Below are 21,609 nucleotides of genomic sequence, written 5' to 3'. Positions count from 1 at the left end.
TAAATTAAATTAAATTAAATTAAATTAAATTAAATTAAATTAATAATAGACATCTCTATCTTGTTACAGTTTTAAAATACAGGTTTAAACTTTTTTTTTTTTTTGAGAAAATTTGGTATATTTTGGCAAGACCCTTAAAACTGCACCTATTTTAATGTGCTTCACAGTTATCAGCGTTACTATACTTTATGTTAAGCAGATTTGTTTAGGATCCCTTAACTTCCTTTCAGGCTTCAGCTGCTTGCATTGCTAATTACTTGATTAAATAGCAAGCAACAATGAGACTACATGAGCAATCACAAATAACATTCAGTTAACACTGGTTAAATAGACTACTTACTATACAAACTACTTGCTGGAAATACAGTACATTATTAATTAAAATTTGAGAAACGGAGCGTTCCTTAGAAAAACTGATTACTATTAAAGAAACTATTGTTATTACAATTATTATGAACAATGAATAAACATTTGAGCAAATAAAACTTTTTAATATCCCATCTTAGGGCAGGTTTGAGATAACAGGTTTATACATTTATATTTGTTAGCATGGCAATGGATTATTTACTAGTTTTGTAGAACCAAGTGTAACAGCACCACCAACAGTGTAAGAAAAATACAAAGAATGGTGTGAAGAAGCAAGACTGGGGCTGAGACTCATGCAGCCGCGTCTGGTGATTACACCGAGTGAAATGCCCCGTATATTTTCTGTCCAAGTAGCTGACACATCATTAGCAGTTACTGAGAAGGTGAATGTGAAATACAGTCACAGACATAATAAAAGTGAATAATGTGAAATTATTTACACTGTTATAGAAAGGGTTCCAACTTTTGCATTTAGCACATTTGGTATTCTGATAAAACATGGAATGAAGCCTGAAGACTTACAGACTTGAAAAAATATATATAAATATTGATACACACCGATCAGCCATAACATTTAAAACCAGTAACGGGTGAAGTGAATAACATTGAGTATTTTATTACAATGGCACCTTTTAAGGGGTGGGATATATTAGGGTTAAAGGGAACAATCAGTTCATGAAGCTGGTGCATTGAAAGCAAGAAAAACAGGCAAGTGTAAAGAGCTGAGTGACAAGGATCAAGTTGTGATGGATAGACGACTGGGTCAGCACATCTCCAAAATGGCAGGTTATGTGGGGTGTTCCCAGGATGCAGTGTTTAGTACCTACCAAAAGTGATCCAAGGAAGGACTACCAGTGAAGCAGTGACATGGTCATAGGCACCCAAGGCTCACTGATGCTCAATCTGATAGAAGAGCTACTGTAGTACAAATTAGAACAGAATAGAATAGCCTTTATTTGTCATATATACATTACAGCACAGTGAAATTCCTTCTTCACATATCCCAACTTTGGAATTTGGGGTCAGAGAGCAGGGTTGGCCATGATACAGCGCCCTTGGAGCAGTGACGGTTAAGGCCCTTGCTCAGTGGCTCTACAGTGGCAGCTTGGCAATGCTGGGGCTTGAACCCCAATCAACAACCCAGAGCCTTAACCACTTGAGCCACCACTGCCAATTTGCTGAAAACATTAATGTTGGCTACAATAGAAAGGTGTCAGTGCATTGCAGCTTGCTGTGTATGGCGCTGTGTAGCTGCAAACCGCTCAGAGTATCCAAGCTGAAGCCTGTCCACTGACGGAAGAGCATATAGTGGGCATCAGAACTAAACCATAGAGCAATGAAAGAAGGTGGCCTGGTCTGATGAATCATGTTTTCTTTTACATCATGTGGACAGCCGGTTACGTGTAACTTTGACATGTTCCACCTACCTAAACCTTCAAGGCAACAATATTCCCTAATGGCAGTGACAGGATAATGCTCCCTGGCACACTGCAAAACTGTTCAGGAATACTTTGAGGAACATGACAATGAGTTCTGTTGACTTGGCCTCCAAATTCCCCAGATCCCAATCCAATCGAGCATGTATGGGAGTTTGCTGCACAAATAATTGTGATCCATAGAGACTTCACTTCACATCTTACAGGACTTAAAGGATCTGCTGCAAACATTGTGGTGCCAGATACCACAGCACACCTTCAGAGGTCTTGTGGAGTCCATGCCTCGAAGGGTCAGAGCTGTTTTACTGGCAAAAAGGGGATCTACCCAATATTCGGCAGGTGGTTTTAAAGTTATGGCTGATTGGTGTATATTTATATTACTTACAACGTGTATAATATATGAGGGCATGGTATGTGTGAAAATTCAGTAACTTTTAAAGTCACTGGGATTTTTGAGACATTAAAGAAAACCTTATTCAATAACAGTCTGGGTCACCAGATTTCAACCCAAATGAAGTCTTATGGGAGGTGTAGGCTTTTCCCTCACCCCCCATACCTATATACTAAATGGTGGAATTTATTGTTTCACCCCAGCAGTAAAGCTCCACACCTCTGCAGAACCTATGCCAAGGCAAACTGAAGCTGTTCTGGTACCTTGTGCTCTATTAAAATACTTGCTGTTGGTGTTTCCTTTCCCTGTTTCCTTTAGTTTGGGAGTTTACCTCCATCTAAGCGAGAACTCACAGAAGGCGTCTCACAGCTCTATATGAAGTCTGTGTGTTCTTGGTGTCAGAAACACAGTTTTTATATTTTTTTATTGGCTGTTTCTGTTCAGAAACCTGTTTATTTTTGCATAATGATTTCTTAACTACTTTGACCTTGTCAGTCTGCAGGATTAAATGTTACCGCTGTTAGCTGTCATAAGAAAGTGGAAAGTTTCTGGTGGCCTGTGTGATTACATATTACAGCATTAGGTCTGTGGAACAAGTGAGTAGCACAGCCTTCCTTTATGTTTATAGAGAAAACCTTGCAAATTGAGTCGATGAAACACTAAATGAGTCATGGCCAAGAGTTTTTAAACTAAGAAACCACTGTCTTATTTAGTCAAAAGGAAGTTTTAAACCTCACGGTAAAATAGATGGTGGTCACTGGGATATGAATGAAATTATAAGTTATCATAATGACCAGCTTAACATACAGACATCACAGAGTGGTAAGACACCATCTGCTCCAGTTCTCATTTTCATAAAGTTGATTTTAGAAAAAGATAATGTAGCGCATTTGTTTTAAGACTTGCTAGATTAAGGGATTGCAGATCTCTTGTATTGTATGGTATAACAGTTCAACAAAGTAACACTGGATATCTCATGTAAATTATTAAAATAAATCAAACTATCTCTTTTGCAGCACTTTATGCATTTTTTTTAAATTTATGTGAATAAACTCTTTGCTTGTTTGTTTAGGATTTGTTTACTGATATCACATCTATCTATCTATCTATCTATCTATCTATCTATCTATCTATCTATCTATATCAACAGATATATTTTTTAGTCATCTACGCATCCCTATTACTACCCTATATACCCTATTACTATTATTATATTATTACTATTATTATTATTATTATTGTTGTTGTTGTTTATCTTTTTATTCATTTTTTAACCCTAAAGTTTGACATGGACTATAACAAATGCAAAAAAGTTTTTATGAATGCTGCTGACTACTGTTCAAAATATGCAACAAATCTTTATCTGTCATTTACACCAGCTGCTTTTATTATAATTTTATTACACATTATAACAGTTAAAAATGTATAATAGGATTTCAGGATATTCACCTTCAGGACATGGTACCACACAGAGGCACCGGCACACTCAATATGGAAATCGGTGTAGCTGTCCTTCACGCAGATCAGACAGTATTTGGTGACTTGGGGCTTCCCAAGCAGAGCATCATCAGGCCAGTAGTTAGCCACCCATGACAGCCTCCTCACAATCTGCGGACTTTCAACAATACTTGCCATTCTGGGGAAAAAAAGACACACGGAATACAAAGACAAAATGTGCCTTACATTAGTGACTGTATTGCATTACATTCGTGTCTAGTACAGAGAAAGAGAGTCAATTTGTAGCAGAGGCTGCACAGTACAGCAATTTGTATCCTTCAAAGCTAAAATATTTACAATTAACATGACCTTGATTCACACAGACGTTTTAGTTTAGTTTATACTTCTTTCATAGACAGTGTGAATTTGCATTTTGTAAGCAGTTCACTAACATGTGTTCAGTGCCACAAACTCTTTTCAGGGGAAAGCAGCTAATGCCTGCTCAAAAAGTCACTACAGGTCACCAGGTGAGATCATGAGCTAATTTCTACATTCACTGAATCATCAAGAACGAAGCAGTATGCAGGTGGGACCAACCATTCATATGCTGTGATGCAAGCTGGAGAGCAATATCAAGCACAGGACAGTCATAACGTCTGCTCAAAAATCTCACAAGTTTTGACCCTAGGCTTTTTTATTATTAAAGTCACTAACACAGACTAAAAGTACACCAAAACTGCTCAGTTGGCAGCACTGCATGTGTTCATCCCTACATTCCTATAGTCATACTTATCTTGTGATTGCAAGAGATCGATCAAACACCGAAGGATGCAAACACTTCTATACATTTTTATTTACGCTTGAGTGCAAACAAGTCAAAAGATGTAAAGAGCAGGTAATGTATAGTTTGTCAGTTTTTATTTATGTCAGGACAGTACGGACAATTCCTGCTATATTCTTACACTGTTGCGCTCACCTTGTCTGTGAGAATTCCAGATTGATGACGTTTAACACCTTCTTTCTGTTTGTGCTGTAATAATAATCCACAAATTCTTTTAACTTCATCTTGCTGTCTGTCTGTTTGGTGACATCCACAACATCCACAGGAACATCTGGCCCTGGAGTAAGAAAGAGAAACATTTCAGTACCATTGATTATGATTTATAACACTGATTCAGCAGAAACTCAGGTCAGGGTTAAACATTTATGATGCACTGGTGCCCTCTAGTGGACACGACTGAGGTCAGATTTAAAGGATATTAAAGGACTTTAAAGGACAGATTTAGAGGACTGCTTGTAAATGATGTTCAGATAATAAACTACTGTTTTATTTTATTTTATAAAGACAAAATAGAATTTCTTCTTGTTTATATTTAAACTATATTTTAGGTATATTTTGGGTTCTTACCAACATAGTTTTCGACATCACTGACGTAAAAGGTGGGAGCAGGCATGGTCATCCCGAGCCCCTCTTTCTTCTGGATCAGGATGGGCTCGTTGAAGCCGTTTTCTTCTAGATAGTCCAAGGTCAGCTGATTCCCACTGAGCTTGACCACCACATCCTCTGAACTGCAAGGAAGCACATCATGCACATTTTGTAAAATCTATATAATATTCTTGTATGAACACTACAGAAAATTTGTCTGTCTCAGTGGGAATGAAGTGACCTGAAACCTCAAACATTTAACGCAACAAAATAGTTCTACAATCAGAAATATTGTATTCAAAGACAATGACAAAAAAAACATTAATAATAACAGTACATGATTAATTGATAAAAAATTGCTCAAAAGCTACTGACTAACTTTAAACACACACACACAATGGCAAATTTAAATACTCTTTAAAAACATTCAAAGGGGCTCTATAGAAGAAAATAAAAAAACAATCTCCATTAGATTTACAATGTGAACAAGAAATAATTAAAAGAAGTTGACTACATGATCTGTATGGCAAAGAGCTCACAGATTTACCCTATAGTCTGTAGTTGGTGGAGGAAACTGGAAACCCCTGAATCACAAGGAAGGCAAACTCTGCATACACAGGGCAGAGCCAGGAATCAAACCCCCAGAGCAAGGATGCTTAACCATTAAGCCACTGTTCCCTCTCCCTTTCTTATTGTTCAGAGTAGAATCATTCATTTTCATATTCATAATTGCCAAGAAATTTGGCGAGCCAGCCAGGAGGGCAGTAATCCAGAGAAGTGGTACAGAACGGACTGCCCGTGTAGGGAGAGGACTGCTGGCCACCATAGGGAAAAGGTAAACACATAGCCGGGTTTATCCTGCATTACTAGTAGTGATTTCCCTGCCTTTGTAATTTGATGTTAAAGTATTATTAAATCAATTTTTTCTTTATTGGCTGTAAACACCTATAGTCTGCTGTATAATATGTCAGTATACTATTATTCTAGTTTATCCTATCCTATTCTATTCTATTCTCGTCTGCATGACCTTGCTCTTTTTCTTTGCACAATCATCCTTTGAGATCAAAATTATGATCAAAGAGCGCCATCCATTGATGGTAAAGAGGCACTGAAAACTTGCACTGTGCTGGGTCTATGCATTATTAATACACAATATCAATAAAAAATAAAGTAATCTTGAAAAGTAAAATTGAGCAAATGCCGCTGTACCTGGGGAACGTCCTGCTGCGCAGCTCCTTTATAAACACCTGGCTGCCATTCTGAACCGGTTTGACGTCTCCGCTTTGCCCTGTGTCATGTTTATTCCAGTTCTTTTTCTTTTTCACTGTAAAGAAAAGTGCCAGAGGCAGACAAATCTGGTTTAGCCAAAGTCCCTGGTTCACCCAAATTCCTGGTTTAACCTCACATTCCTGAGAAAAGGCATTGCAGTGGTGCATTCATTGAACTCAATCACTCATAAAAATATATCTTTCACAAAAAAAATCTGTGCTATTTTATATTCTATAAATAATTACATGCAACAGATGGAAAGACTATTAGACTTTTTAAGGAAGAGCTTCAGAGAGAAATAACTCAAAAATAAAAATAATTATGCTTTTAATAAACTGTAGAAATCTCGAGCAATAGGGTGTTATTTGCAAAGTCGGTTTCTGAAGACTGAATAAAAATTATTGTGTGTATCTTTTAGTATGAAAAACATAACACACAATACAGAAAGGGTTGCACAATATATTGTTGGTTAATAATACAAATTATAATTCGGATATCACGATGGGTGGGAATATACAAATAAGTCCGCTCACAAATCCCAAATTTAAAGTCAACATTGTGTGTTGTGAGCAGCTGGAGTTCCAGATAAGTGCTTCTTTAAGCTGTTGAGCAATCATAGCATTTACATAAATAAACAACAAAACTCTAGTCTCATCTTCAGATGCTTTCCCATGGCATATAGTGTGCCTGAAATCTCTTGCTCGTAATCCGGTAAAAGAAACTTTCAAAACACTGTAACACAATGAAAGTTTAGAAAGCAAATAGAGTTTCAAGCTTGTTAGACTGACGGTAGAAAGTACTCACATGTGGATTTGCCGTGTGTTTTTTCGCAGTTGGGGCAGTGGTAAATGTCAATGTCCGGTGCGTCATCCTCATCCACTCCCACACAGCTACAAAACAACAAAAATAGAAAAAGCCTCATGAAGCCTCATGAGATTTTTTAAAATGGACCAAAGCATACAAAACTCACAGTGTTTGTAAGCAAATTCAACTCTTGAGATTAAAAACAAGATATTTCATTAAAAAATAAGATCTACCCATACTTAGCTGTAACTATATCAAATGAACCTACACTAAACCATCAAGTTTCAATATATTTTGTAATATTCAAAGAAGCTGCTTGTCATTTTTGCAAATGCAGTGAAAATAACTGACAAGCCTGCACATTTCTTCACAACCAATCATACTGGCTGTGCTGAAACTACTACATCCTGTGGTCGTTCGTAACATTTCAGCCTACATGAGTAATAAATTGTGAAAACAGCAAAAACAGTTACACCATTTGGACATACAGTAACTATTCATAATTTAATTAAAAAAAAATCAATAATGAACAAATAGAACAGAATCATCTTCAAATCACATTTTGCAGACACACCTATATTCACAGTGTACAACATGCAGTAATTATGTTATGTAGTGTGCAGAGTAAACACTCTGTATCATGCGCCAGCTGTCACTTCACACTGCTGTTACACTGCTGGTACAAAACCCCAGTCTTTGCTTCTGCACACAAGTATATCTGTTAACCCTTCACAAATAAATGTATGTATAAATGTATAAATAAATGTTGTATCAGCGAGAAATGCACACAAGCTTGTGATCACATGCACTTGTGATTAGACATAGTTTTAAAATATCACATGAAAACATGTTGATCAATAAGAATATACACCAGTCAGCCATAACATTAAAACCACCTGCCTAATATTGTGTAGGTGCCAAAGCATGGACTCCACAAAACCTCTGAAGGTGTGCTGTGGTATCGGGCATCAAGACATAAGCAGCAGATCTTTTAAGTCCTTTAAACTGTGAGGTGGGGCCTCCATGGATCAGACTTATTTGTCCGATACATCGCACATATGCTTGGATTGAAGTCTGGGGAATTTGGAGGCCAAGTCACAGCCTTAATTCTTTGTCACGATTCTTAAACCATTCCTGAATAATTTTTGCAGTGTGACAGGATGCATTATCCTGCTGAAATAGGCCACTGCTTCCTCATGGAAGGGACACACATGGATCCAGTTGTTCACATGTTGTAAAAAATAAAGTGATTCATCAGTCCAGGCCACTTGCTCCCATTGCTATATGGTCCTGCTTTCAGCAGTGGTCAGGTTTCAGCATGGCCACTCTGACTGGTCTGCAGCTACATAGAGCTATATGCAGCAATCTGTTATGTACTGTGTGCTCTGACAACTTTCTTTCATAATCAGCATTAATGTTATGGCTGATTGGTGTGTTTCTTCATCATGTTTTGATGTATAGATTTTTATTCGATGCATTGCTGTACATTAAACACACCCTTGGCTGAGCACCTCTGTGTCCAGATAAACTGGCTCTAATATCCAAGACAGAAAACAACAGAAGCCTGTAACTGTCGAGGAACTAGTCAGATCCATTGCAATGCAAAGCCGTGTTTCACATTTTAAAAGAATCTTTGAAATTCATTCTTTTATTTATCTTCAGTAACCACTTTATTCTGGTCAGGGTCTCGGTGGATCTGGAGAATATCCTAAAAGCACCAGGTATTAGGGAGGAATACATTTTGTCTTGGACACCAGACTATAGCAAGGATACACACACACACACACACAAACACAAACACACACACACCTTCACAGCTAGAGGCAATTAAGAGTCACAACTACACCTACGAGCATGTTTTGGGAGGTGAGAGGAAATTGGAAAGCCCAGAGCAAACACAAAAGGACACTGGGAGAATACTTCACAATAATTGAAGACAATAATCTGAGCTCAGAGTCAAGCCTGAAACCCTGGAACTGTAAGTTGGGTAGCTGGAAGACAATGCTACCCACTACATCGCTGCCACCCACTTTCATAACAATATGATTATTATGCATGTAGGAACCCTTTCAAAATGACTATTTAAATTAAATAGTTTGATGAAGAACAACTGCTACACAATTTGAATCAAAGTGTAAAACAAGTTCCTTGAAAGCTCATGAACTCAGTTGCACTTGGTTCATCTCTGCAGCTGTAAAAAGATGAGGGTTAACAGGACTCTCCATGTCCCCATGCAAACCTTCCACATTCCTGACAGAAGAGGGAGCCATACAGAAGTAAATATTGCCATAGGAGTCACCCATGTGGGCTACTCTCCAGCAGGATATTACTGCCATATGTGGAGGACAAAATATTATGTTCACTTCATTCATACATTTGGAAATGTGGACCTTAAAAATGTAATAAGTGGGTGAAACCCTGTATGAGGATAAATAATACGCACTCTATTCGCATGTAGGAAACATGGGCCCTTAATCATCACTGTCTCAGAGAAAACAAGAACCTTCACCAGGAAATTCAGGACACAGCAAGTTAGTATCAAGCGTTCATCTCTCTCCTGCTCTAATCTTCCACTTTCACTTCTTTCGAAAACAACTGTTTGTTTATTTGGGGTTCTAGTTAAACCACTGCAGATATATACAGTCAACTGCACAATTTATGACATCCTTGGATAAGATTCGAGCTGCATTAGCTTCAACACACACTGAAATATAGCTAAATCTAACCATAAGTCTAACCTTGAATATAACCTCAATACAGAATATCACCTCGGGGCTTTTTTGTGTGGACTCTCCGCTTCAACTGTTCAAGTAGGGTTTAGGTAAGGTAACTCGGGAAGCGATGACAAAAGCCACCCGGCATACAGGCATATGTTTTGGATCAGTGTCATTTAACTGTAACTTACTGGCACAATCAGCTACATTTTCATTTAAAGTCTCCTGGTATTTCATGGAGTCACTGATGCCATGTATAATAACAAGGTTCACATCCTCTCATAGAACATCACAGATCCCCAACCATATTTAACTGTGAGGATTGGGTTCTTTTCTGTATAAAAACAAACCCTGTTCATATGCACATTACAGTTTCTACTGCAATGAATTTGACCGTGCTGGTCAAACTAGTCCAAGCAAACAGCGTTTAAAATGATTTTATAATAAACATTATCATTAAAATGACCTGTAAAGTGTTAGATTAGACTTCTTCGTATGCTTTCCAGTCAAAATATTCAGCCACATTTCTATTTCATCTGAAAAAAAGATGCAAGTTTTGACCAAGCTAAAAAAAAAACTTTCAGGAGCTTATCTAATAAATATAAATACTGATGTTAAATATATACTAGTTTAATGTTAGATGCTGTAAACATACACTGATGATTTTACCTTAACAAACTTCACACATAAAAAAAATATCACACATGTGAGATGCCGGGAAGGGGCGGGGCTTCCAGGCATTTCAGTTCATATAGGAGAGTTCAAATCACCTGGGTAAGCAAGATTCATATGTCTAATGGCTCATTTTTATTTAGGAAAACTTTCTGTGTATTTTATGAGTCATAACTCACAGCAGTGTAAAAATTTGAGGTTGGCATGCCTGCATTGCAAGTAAATGAAATAAAATTCCTGCTCTTGGCACGCCTTCCAAATATTCTGTTTACACAGAGGCGGTGTCTCATTCTGGATTTCGAGACTTTAGTGACTCTCAAATGGTACCATCTTCTGCAGATCTCCATGATGCTGGAAAACTCTAAACACCTTCCTCATCCTTTGCATAGTAGCAAAATACTTGTGTCCTCTTTCAGGCAAGTGTGTTACAGCTCCGGTTGTTTTAAATTTCTTAAATACTGCGCTAAGAATGGATGCAGATGCTGCCTGATTTAATGTAGGCCAACTCACTTATGCCTCATTTCATTTGTATACTCTAATGTCCTCCAAGCTGATGAATGAAAGGGAACTGGGTCTCTATGTCAGTGCATATTTATTCCCCAGTGAAACAGGAAGTCATGTTAACCATTTACGGTTTCTGAGAGACCTAGATGAAAATAGTTAAATATACAGAGTAGCATGCTTCACTTACATTTCGTTCATGAGAACAGGGGTACTAATACTTATATCTCATTTGATTTTGCTAAAGTATATATTTTGAGAATATTTTTATTGCATATTTTATATAGATATTTTCAGTGTGCAATGAAGCTAATTAACCATAAAGGCAAAACCTCAAAACTAAAATAAGAGTCAGGTCTAGAATTATCGGCACCGTTATTGAGCAAAGAAGGCTGCCAACCATTCTGAAGCGTCTGAAGTCATTTTGGAGGGAATGGACCGCTGCCTGTGCTGCACTGAGCGCTGAATCCTTCATGGTAATGCGTTTTCATTGCTCTTTTGAGCATCAAGAGAAGTCATAATAAAGAGCATGCTGCTGGAGAATCTCCAACGGCTGTCTAAAGTTAGCAAGATGGTGACTCCAAAATGCTTTTTATACATTACTAATGCTCACTTACAGCCGCGGCAGTAACAATAGCTCACAGGAACACATTTAATTAAGACAGAACTGCAATAACTGTTTTAAGTAACTGATAATTGCTTCCAACTGAGCAAGAAGATGAAAGTGAAACTATGATGAATCAACTAGGCAGTGTTTTTAAACGCTTCACCATTTAGGACCAGGTTGCTTTCCCTGTACTAATTATTATCATTAGTATACATCTTCCTGATCCACATGGCTGGTGCAGCTGGAGAAAAGCGTGTTAATAAATTATTCACTTGAGTGGCAAGTCTTTCCACAACAAAACAAACACAGTATCGGGAACAGAATTTGCACAAATACGGAATCTACAGGAGAATTGCAGCCTGTGGATTACTTTTACTCCCTGCATCGGCAGAAGACTTCCTTCTCCTTCTACTGAAACTGAAAATGCTTGATCTCAGACATAACAAGCAGTATTTTTCTGCTAGGGACTGTGCTGCATATTTTTTGACTCATTGCTGGTCACATGGGTGGTCACAAGGGAATAACAGTGAGAGTGACAACACACTTCTTTGAGATTTAGAACCAAATTACTCAACACTGGTCATGAATTTGAACTCCACTAAAAGCATTATTTCACCAATTAGCCTTCAAACCAATAGCAAAGTTATACCTTGGGGTGAGTTATTATTCTGGGAATCTGAGAGATTTTACTGGCAGTTCAACGTTTACATGCTATTAGTACGGTACATTGTTTTACTCTAATACTCTACTATTTACTCTAGTAATACTACTCTAATTACTTACATGACTACAGAGTTATCTTACTATGTACAGTATGTACTTCATGTACTCTCATTACATTCAATGCTCACTCAGCCTGCGCAAACAAACACTCTCCGACTCAGTTATGGGCAAAAGAGTGCATGTCTACACAGCTGATTATCATAGACTGGCACAACCATGGGTTAGTAACTCCAGTGATGTCATGAACTGATAAAAAAACTTCACCACTTATGATCATGGAATGTTCCAGCAGGGGTGGATAAATCAGTAGAGTGAGAGGCTGGGACTAGCCGAATTTCTATCCAGGCTATTTGTGGGGTTTATTTCTACCGTTGCCTGGTAGACAAGTAGCCTAAAGCAACCAGAAATAAAAATCCTCGACTTTTTATTTTGGTATTTAGTAAAAGTGTAATGATACACAAAATGCAAATGGTGTCTAAATGCACTATATATTTTATGTACATCATGGATCAGCAGTGCCTGTCATTTAGCTTCATCAAAATGTGTTAAGTGATATAAGTGCAATAACCCAAAGGTAATAGTGACAGTGTTTGTGTGATTGAGTCAGAATCATCAGAAGCATAGAACAGCATTATATAGAAGCAGATAATGACAATAACAAAAGATTTGCATTGGTATTAAAATTTTAACATGGCTAATTAAGCTGTAGCTCTTTGGCCAGGCCATAATATCAATCCCAAATCTCAAATAAGGCAAAAAAAACCCTGAAAGTGTAAAAGACTTTGGCAATTCTTTAAGCTGGATAAAATTAGCCAAGAAAGGCTGCCTGAATTAAGAAGAGAGAGAGATACTCTCTCTCACTCACACACACACGCACACACAGACACTCTCTCTCGCTCTCTCTCTCTCTCTCTCTCTGTTTGTGCATATGCGTGTGTGTGTGTGTGTGTGTTATTAGTGCCAGCTAGTATGCTAGGAAAAGCCTGTTTTTGTTTTTTTAACAGAACTTCATTTGAGCTACTGTTTCAGAGGAGGTCTTGATTAGTTTTAAATGTTTATTTCTCCTCATGCAATATAAGCAGCATTTTATGTTAATGATATTGTTTACTATACAGACATATCAAATTATCATAAAATATAAAATGCATTATCATTACACTCCTAGTATTTAGTTTTGTCTAAATGTCAACACATTTCACGGTGGTGACACATTTCAGTGCTGTTACTATACCACTGCCTGCTACACTCTAGACTCAGCTGAGTGTTCTGGCTGACGGCTGAATGATTTTTCTCGCTGGATTAATTAGCGGCAAGGTTGACCAACCATCTTTTTATAATGTGGTATATGCAGGTATGTGGAAATACTGACAAATACAATAAAGTTCAGCACAAACGTCACAAACAACTTTCCTGCCATAATCAAATCAAAACCACACAAACAATATCTCTTACATGCAATGTCAGAAAAGGAAACACAGCTAGAACGTCGGCCCATGGCTTGCTAGCACAATTCATGATGTCAAAATGAAGCAACTGTTATAAAAGATGTATTACAGACTAGATGGTTTCCCTTCGCATGTACCAATGTGTACCAATAAACTAGCTAACTTGCCTGCCAAATGTACTGAAGTAATGCATTGAAAACAACCCATTTTAACCTATTTATGTTTGCAACCTAAATATTTTGGGACTAACTAACTAAAACATGGGACTGGGCAGCACACTAGATCTTTTACTTGTATGGTGAGCTAGTTAACAGTATGCAAAAATACATTATCGTCATCTTTGGCCCAAAATGAACTAATGTTCTACATTGTGTAGTCTTATTCTTCTTAGTTTTGCACTGGAGCTACGATAAATCTGGAATGTATGGGTACTGTATGGATACATTCATTTTAATGTATGATTTTGTTTTCTGGTGTATTTAATAAATGTACATTTGTTCCAACGTATTTTTTTCTATGAATTTGCTCGGTGTTAAATCTGCCTTTAAAACCACAGGTTATGGATTTGAGATTTTTAAACTACAAAACTACATTAAATATAGATTTTATGTAAACTAGGCCAAAGGTGAAGCATCCAGGACTCCCGGGGAAAAGTATACATTTTCAGTGGGTTGAATTCACCATTTAGCCAATAGCATATAGACATCTGACACGATCCGTGTAGTGAAGAGTTGTGGACTAGAGTTAAGTGGACAAGAGCTTAGGCTGGTAGCTGTTAATGATTGCCAGCAAACTAACATTAACTTAGAGTAACTAGCTGTAGTGTCAACTAAACAGTTACACTGGGCAAACCTGTTGAACATCTACATCATACACACTATTTGAGCAGAACACAAGTTTTTTATTTGTTTGACCACTCTGAAAGAGGGTTTTTTTTCCCTTTGGCCTAATTTATAGAAGTTCTATATTTCTGTGAATTGGAATTTTGAGATTTCCATTTTTTTTTTTTATTTGAATTTAGGATCATTATAATTTTTTTAACATCCATTTATAACATAATTTCTATGGTAGGGTTAGGGTTTGGAAAACATAGCTCACCCCTAGCAAAGCACAGAAAAAGAATTGCCATAATTTCTTTTATTTGTACCATAAAGTATATTTGATTTAATGTGATGTGTGTATATAGTTGAAGTATCCAAAATATTACTTTTGTAGGCTTCTGCTCCAACTCAATATTAATAAAATCCAAACTCACTCGCAATCACATTCCTTAGTCATTGCAAACTCACTTTAAACTACGTCAAGTTGTTCAGTACCTCAAAAAGACTTCCTTATCTGATTCCTGACACTGTATGACAGAATGACCTGCAAACACGGATAAGAGTACAACTTTGTTAGAAGTGATAGCGTTTATTAAAACTGTCTAATTAAATTGTATATCGTATCAATGTTTGATTAATTCGATATATCTATGGACTTATGAGGATGAATGAGTTAAACAGTGGATAAAGTTTCATTTTACTATAATAAACCTTAAGCTGGGGGAGCTAATGTAATCAACATTCGGTTTCAGTTCACCACATAGATTCTATCATGACAATAAAAAAAAAAACAAATATTGAAAGAGCAAAATGTTTGAACAGACAACCGTTCAATTCAGCTTCTCCTTGGTTGTGCTTGCAATTACCGGCAGCCTTCCATGATTCACATACACTACCATTTACATTACTACACCGTGTGGCACATTCATTTGGGAATTGTAAGTGTAGAAAATAAAAAATAGTACATAGGAAAGTACACAAGGTTTGCGACATCACATGAAAACACTGCATTATCAGAAAAATATTGAAAAACTCACAAGTTCTCACAAGTGAATTCTCACTAACAAGTCCTACAGTATCTGTGCAAAATATGAATTATGTAGTAACTTATTTATTAGCTATGTAAAACATATGTTTCCAATTTATTTCGTTATCTTCAGTAACAGCTTTATCCTGGTCAATGTGGTGTTGGATCTGGAGCCGATCCCAAGAACAAAGTGTGTGAGGTGGGAATGCACTCTGGATAGGACACCAGGCCATTGCAGGGCACCATGCTCAAGGGGCAGTTTAATGTGGGCAATTCACCTACCAGCATGTTTTTGGACAGTTGGAGGAAATTGAAAAACATGGAGGGAACCCACATGTAAGGGGTGAAAAGACAGTAACCTGAGCTCAGGCTCAAGGCAGGAACCCTGGGGCTGTGAGCCAGCAACACTACCTATTGCACCACTGTGTCACCTATATCACATATAACAGCTTATTTTAGAATTTATTACACAGTCTTTAAACTCTTGAATATTTAAACCAGCCTTCTGCTGGCAGCCATTTTTCAGTGGTAAACTGGACTAAAAAACCTAACATAGATTTGCTTTGCAGTATAAGATTACAGTAAGCCTATGGCCGCCAAGACTACACTGTTGGAATATAATGACTCAAGTGTGATATACAATGCAATGTTGAGTGTCTCACATATACCAATCAGCCATAACATTGACTCTTGTGCCACGTGCTCCAGCTGTCCAGCATGGACTGTACAAGATATCAAACTTGTTTGTCCAGCACATTCCACAAATGCTCGATCAGACTAAGATCTGGGGAATTTGGAGGAAAGTCAACAGTTGAAGTCTTAGTCATGTTCTTCAAACAATTCCTGAACAAAAATGTGGCAAGACCCAGATCTGATACTCACATGCCCACTGTAGGCTCTGGTGGTGGACAGGGTTCAGCATGGACACTCTGACCATTCTTCAGCTACACAGCCCCATACACAGCAAACCTTTCTTTCACAGTCACCATTAACCGTTTCAGCAATTTGTGCTACAGTAGCACTTATATGGGATCAGATCAGGCGGGCTAGCCTCCACTTCCTATGCACTTCAACAAGTATTCAGTGACATGACCCTGTCACCAGTTTCCTACGTTTGGTATGTACTAACCACTGCATACCAGGAACACCACTGCTGTTTTGGAGATGCCCTGTCCCAGTCATCTAACCATCACAATTTGTCCCTTGTCAAAGCCACTCAGTTCTTTAAACTTGCCCATACTTCCAGCACATCAACTTTGAGAACTGACTGTTCACTTGCTAATATATAATATATCCCACCCCTTTGAAAGGTTTAAACCAATCTTATTTACTTCACCTGTCAGTAGTTTTAATGTTATGACTGATCAGTGTGTAATATGAAAATTCTATAATATTCTACTTGCAGACTAAATACTAGTATTTTGTTCAGAACTGCTTCTCTATTCCATTATACTCCATGTCCTGTCTGCTCTTTGGAAGGCTCTCGTGTCCTACAGTGATTAACAGGTTGCCACTGTATGTTTGTATGTGTTTGTGCTTATAAACTCACGGTTTTAATAAATGGTTATTTGTTCATCTTTGTTGATTTGGTAGCTTCCAGAGACAGGATGTGCAGGTTGAGGTTAGGTTTGTTTGCAAACTAGACTCAAGGAGTTTAATTAGGCAGGTTAAAGAATAGTTTCACTTGTTACGACACATTAATGCTCATTAACGCTTGTAGATTTGCCTGGTATTTTTTGGGATGACTGTCTTTTTAAATGAATTCAGTAACCAAACCTGGAAACATGTACGAGTTAAAATGAGTTAAACTCCACATAATGCACTTCTCTGTTATGAAGGCATGAGCTGCAGATAATAAGCTTCTCTTGTTGTTAATGGGATACACCTCAGAGTCTGCAACGCACAGTTTCTCAGACTGGCTCTGTGCCCAGCAGACTGAGACGGGGATAGAAGCGATGATGTCATTCATTGCTACCTCAAAACAAGGAGTCACACAACAAACAGGACCACGCAGGGCTGAGCTAAAAAGCTGAAGGCTGCAGAAATCTGCTTTACTCTGACGCAACCACTGTAAGAGAATATGTCTTTCAAGGATTTGAATTGCTAATGGTAGTATGTCATTGTGAATGGACTTGTGTTATAATCTTGAAAACATTACGGCATTCATTCAAAGGGATCTGTCAGTTCTGTGAGCCAAAGCAGTAATACAACAAGCACAGGAATAACTCAGTGGTTAAGACGCTATGCTTGTGACTGTATGTTAAGATTCCATGTACGCTAGAGAGCAACCCAAACACAAAGACTTGGAGGTTCCACAAAACTAATGTAAAATCAGCGATGGTGGCTACGTCTACATCTGGTATTGCACAGGAAACCTGATGCAGTGTTTCATGGTTTTGCATAAGCAGCACTTCTGAGCACACTTACAGCTCGCAAATTAAATTTGAGTAGGTGATTAGTTGCAATGTGATGCGACGAAGGTCACATATCACTATAATTAGAGTCAACAAACACATCTGCAGATCTGGAATGTCAGGTAATAATCAATCAGCGTGTAGTAAAGAAAATTCATGAACAACATGTGTTATGGAGCGGCATCACTTATCAGTGGTTTTATTATAAGACATTTTTAGCTTTTAAATATATTGGTCCTTGTGAACTGTGTAAACTGTTGCAGATTTAAGCAAATAAGGTAGATGTTTTTTTTACCCAAAAGCCTTTGGTGAAGAATTGTTTTAACAAAATTTTTACCTGTTCACCGTAGTTGTTAGTCAGTGGAAACATTACATAAATGCATTAGGATATTATTTAAAGCAATAAAAAAAAAAATCATAATCACTGCTCCTAAGTGGAGCAACAGAAAAGCATTTGTCCTGTCACTAGGAGCTTGCAAGTTCAAATCTCCATGATGCCACAGCCATCTGTGGAAAGGAGCCAAGGGAGCAAAACTGGCTTTGTGCTCTTAGTGGGCAGGGTGGCATACTCTATCTGCTGTCAGTCACAACGTCACTAGCCATTCGCTGGCGTATGTGAGCTCATGTATGCCAAGGACAGCAGATAGCACGTTCCTTGGAGTGTGTTACAATGCCCTGACACAGCATGGGCGGCAGATTGAAAAAATTGTGGTCGCTTTTGGATGATACGGGCAAGCAGGCTATTGGCTGAGGATTTGCAGGTGACTAATTTTGGGGGAGAAAATGTGTGTGTGGGGGGGATATAAATTACAAATGCAACTAGGTGTGTATCAATGTGTGTGTGTGTGAATAGTTTACCCTCATAGTTTCCCTGCTGGGCTATTAAAAGATATTAGATTTTAGCCCTCCCACCTAATATCACAACCAGTCATCACTGGACACCAACATTATCATAACCTTATGATTTATGAGTGGTAGCTAAGTGGTCAAGGTGTTAGACTACTGATTGGAAGGTTGTGAGTTCAAATCCCAGGTCCAAGTTGCCACTGCTGGGCCCTTGAGCCCTTGTATAAAAAAAATTAGATAAACGTAAGTCGCTGTGGATACGAATGTCTCCCAAATGCTGTAAATGTAAATATCCTAAGAATAATAAACTACATATAATCGTCAAAACTCTATACTGTCACTGCACACACCCACACAGTCCTAACTGAAGACACAGAATAAGTGTTCCCTAAAGTTCAGTCTCACACCCAGGGAGTCAACACTGTTGTTGTTAACACATTAGTACTAATAAGTAAGGCTGCACTTGACACTGTAAGGGTTTATTAAACCCACTTAATGTTTATTCAACATTGCAGGTGTCAATGCAACACATGAATAATGAAATAAACCCTGGGCTACTCAACTGAATAGCATAAAACAGATCAAGGCTTCACGTTCACTAAAGACAGAGTCAGGCTGCTTTATCTGTCTGTTATTGGTCAACCGTGTCTACACAACAATGTCTGGAAAGATGCTGAAAGTGTGAGGAATGAGCAGGACAGATATAGAGACAGATCCGGGACAATTCAGTCAGTTTCTGTCTTCACAAACCATCAGACATGCATTACGCAGCATCATGTAAAGTACACACAGGGCACACAGGGCCAGGCCATTGTCTGACCAGCACAATAACTCATGTGTCACGTGTGTCCATGAAGCGGTGTCTTTATCAGGCTTTACTGAGACCGTCCACGTTCGCTATGCGTTTTTAAAGCCTAATAAGGTGGATCGGCAGCTTTAACGATATCGTTACAGGGCACTAAGCCCCTCGGGCACTAAGCATTTACCACCACCACCACCCCCTTTAGAGTCATGTTGGTAGTTAAAAGCAGCCCATCAAACAATTTAGGACACAGTTTGTTGCTAATTTCTCCAACTACAGCAGGAAAAAAACCACAATAATGTAATCAGGGTTTTCAAATGATCAGCAGACTTTTATTTCCCCCCTAAAGAACACACGGATCAGCAAAGGGTTAAAATAGGCGCGTAAATGTCTCTCTCTCTGTCAATGAGCTGTAACTCTCCTTCAACTGTTTACATGAACAACACGCTCTTATAGGGGAACCTTCACCATCTAAGCGGGCTCGCGCGCAAAAACGTGTCTGCATTCTTCAGGGACACCAATCCGGGAGATAATATAAATATGAATTTATATATATTTATATATATATATATATAAGCAAATGACTTCCATTATTGCGGCGGACTGAACTCATTTCATACGACAAGCCTACACACCGCTGTCAGTGGACGGGTTCCGGTGCCCACACGTTTAGGCTCCGCTGGCAGCGAGCATGAGAAGCGGGACTCATTTGCTAAATATAATCGGTTCTGATCGATAAACATGTGTGTGCGTGGCTGTGTAGTGACAGAAGAGCTATGATCGTGCAATCTCTGGCACAAGTAGCCTATTATTCCTCCAGCACGAAGCGACCCGTGTCCTCATAGGAGAGCGAGGGCAGATTCTAGGCTATATAAATAACCGTGTTTCAAACACAACGAGCCTCCTAAGACATATCAATATTTAGGTAAATATGCGGATGGATCTACATAAATATCAGCTGGAAATGAAACGCAATGAAATAAACGGGAGCCACAGCAGGAACCCACTGCTCTCTGCTCTCCCCCGACAACACTACAGGAGTCCATACACGCCAAGTGTACGGCCAAAGCGCACAAAAAGCCCCAAATACACGAGCCATTCCCGCTATAGCACTAGAAACGACAAAAAAATACAGTCGAAGCTGACAAAATGTTGACCAAAATGTCTATAGAAAGACAGCTAAATGTAACTCCGCCTTCTTCTTCGAGCGGCCTCTCGCGCTTTTGGGCGAACACAAACGTAGAGCTGTTATACCGCGCGAGTAAAGCACACAAGGACGAAATAGAGGCACATCCGTACACAATTCGGAAATATTAAAAATGATATAAAGTCGTTACCTGCCGTGAAACCAGTCTTTGCAGGCATCGCATTCGATCATGAACTGGGTTACGTCGTACGGTAATCTGCAGATGCAATACACTGGTACAGTCGCCATGTTAGCTCAGTTCCCAACAGCGGCGGAGGGAGATAGAAGGAGAAAGAGAAAGAGACGGGGGCAGCAGGGAAGGCAACCGACACGGCAATATGAAGACCGTCAGCACGCTCGCGCCTCCGCCGTCCAAGCATTCATACTCGAGCAGATCCCGAATCACGCACACAGGCTGAATTATTCCGCGAGCGCATCGCAGAGGTTACAATGTTTCCTGAAGCGCAATACCGCGTGCATGCCCCCTGGTGACTACACTCTACTGTAGTGTGTCCGAAAAGCATAAGACAATGTAGCTATGTTTTCCTTATGATATCGCTCAGGCGGGCTTTCAGATGAGTGTATGGCATTAGTGCGGCTCCTTGCGGGAGGTTTTGGGGGCGGTTAGAGCGCGAGATCTCCCCGCGAGCGTCTGCGCCGGTGCATTGAATGCAGGCTTCATCACCGGAGAAAACGGCGGAACCGTTCGCCGAGCTCACCGT

General features: G+C 38.8%; 1 protein-coding gene across 2 annotated transcripts in view; it reads right to left on the bottom strand.

Moving 5' to 3' along the window:
• The window catches only part of phf2 (PHD finger protein 2), a 43,016-nt gene extending 21,407 nt beyond the window's left edge, over positions 1 to 21,609 (bottom strand). The window contains exons 1-6 of one of the 2 annotated variants that reach the window (XR_009203047.1): positions 21,039 to 21,609; positions 7,130 to 7,215; positions 6,266 to 6,380; positions 5,039 to 5,199; positions 4,607 to 4,748; positions 3,643 to 3,829 (exon numbers count right to left, since the gene is read on the bottom strand). Coding sequence is in view for 1 of the 2 variants with exons in the window: in XM_058373497.1 (XP_058229480.1) it covers positions 3,643 to 3,829; positions 4,607 to 4,748; positions 5,039 to 5,199; positions 6,266 to 6,380; positions 7,130 to 7,215; positions 21,039 to 21,136 (789 nt within the window). In the remaining variant the exon portion in view is untranslated. The remainder of the gene's footprint in view (positions 1 to 3,642; positions 3,830 to 4,606; positions 4,749 to 5,038; positions 5,200 to 6,265; positions 6,381 to 7,129; positions 7,216 to 21,038) is intronic. The other variant, XM_058373497.1, reaches the window with a different exon arrangement.

This window comes from Hemibagrus wyckioides, linkage group LG21, assembly GCF_019097595.1.
Source record: "Hemibagrus wyckioides isolate EC202008001 linkage group LG21, SWU_Hwy_1.0, whole genome shotgun sequence".
NCBI classification, from domain to species: Eukaryota; Metazoa; Chordata; class Actinopteri; order Siluriformes; family Bagridae; genus Hemibagrus; species Hemibagrus wyckioides.
This window is presented reverse-complemented; position numbering and strand designations above follow the sequence as displayed.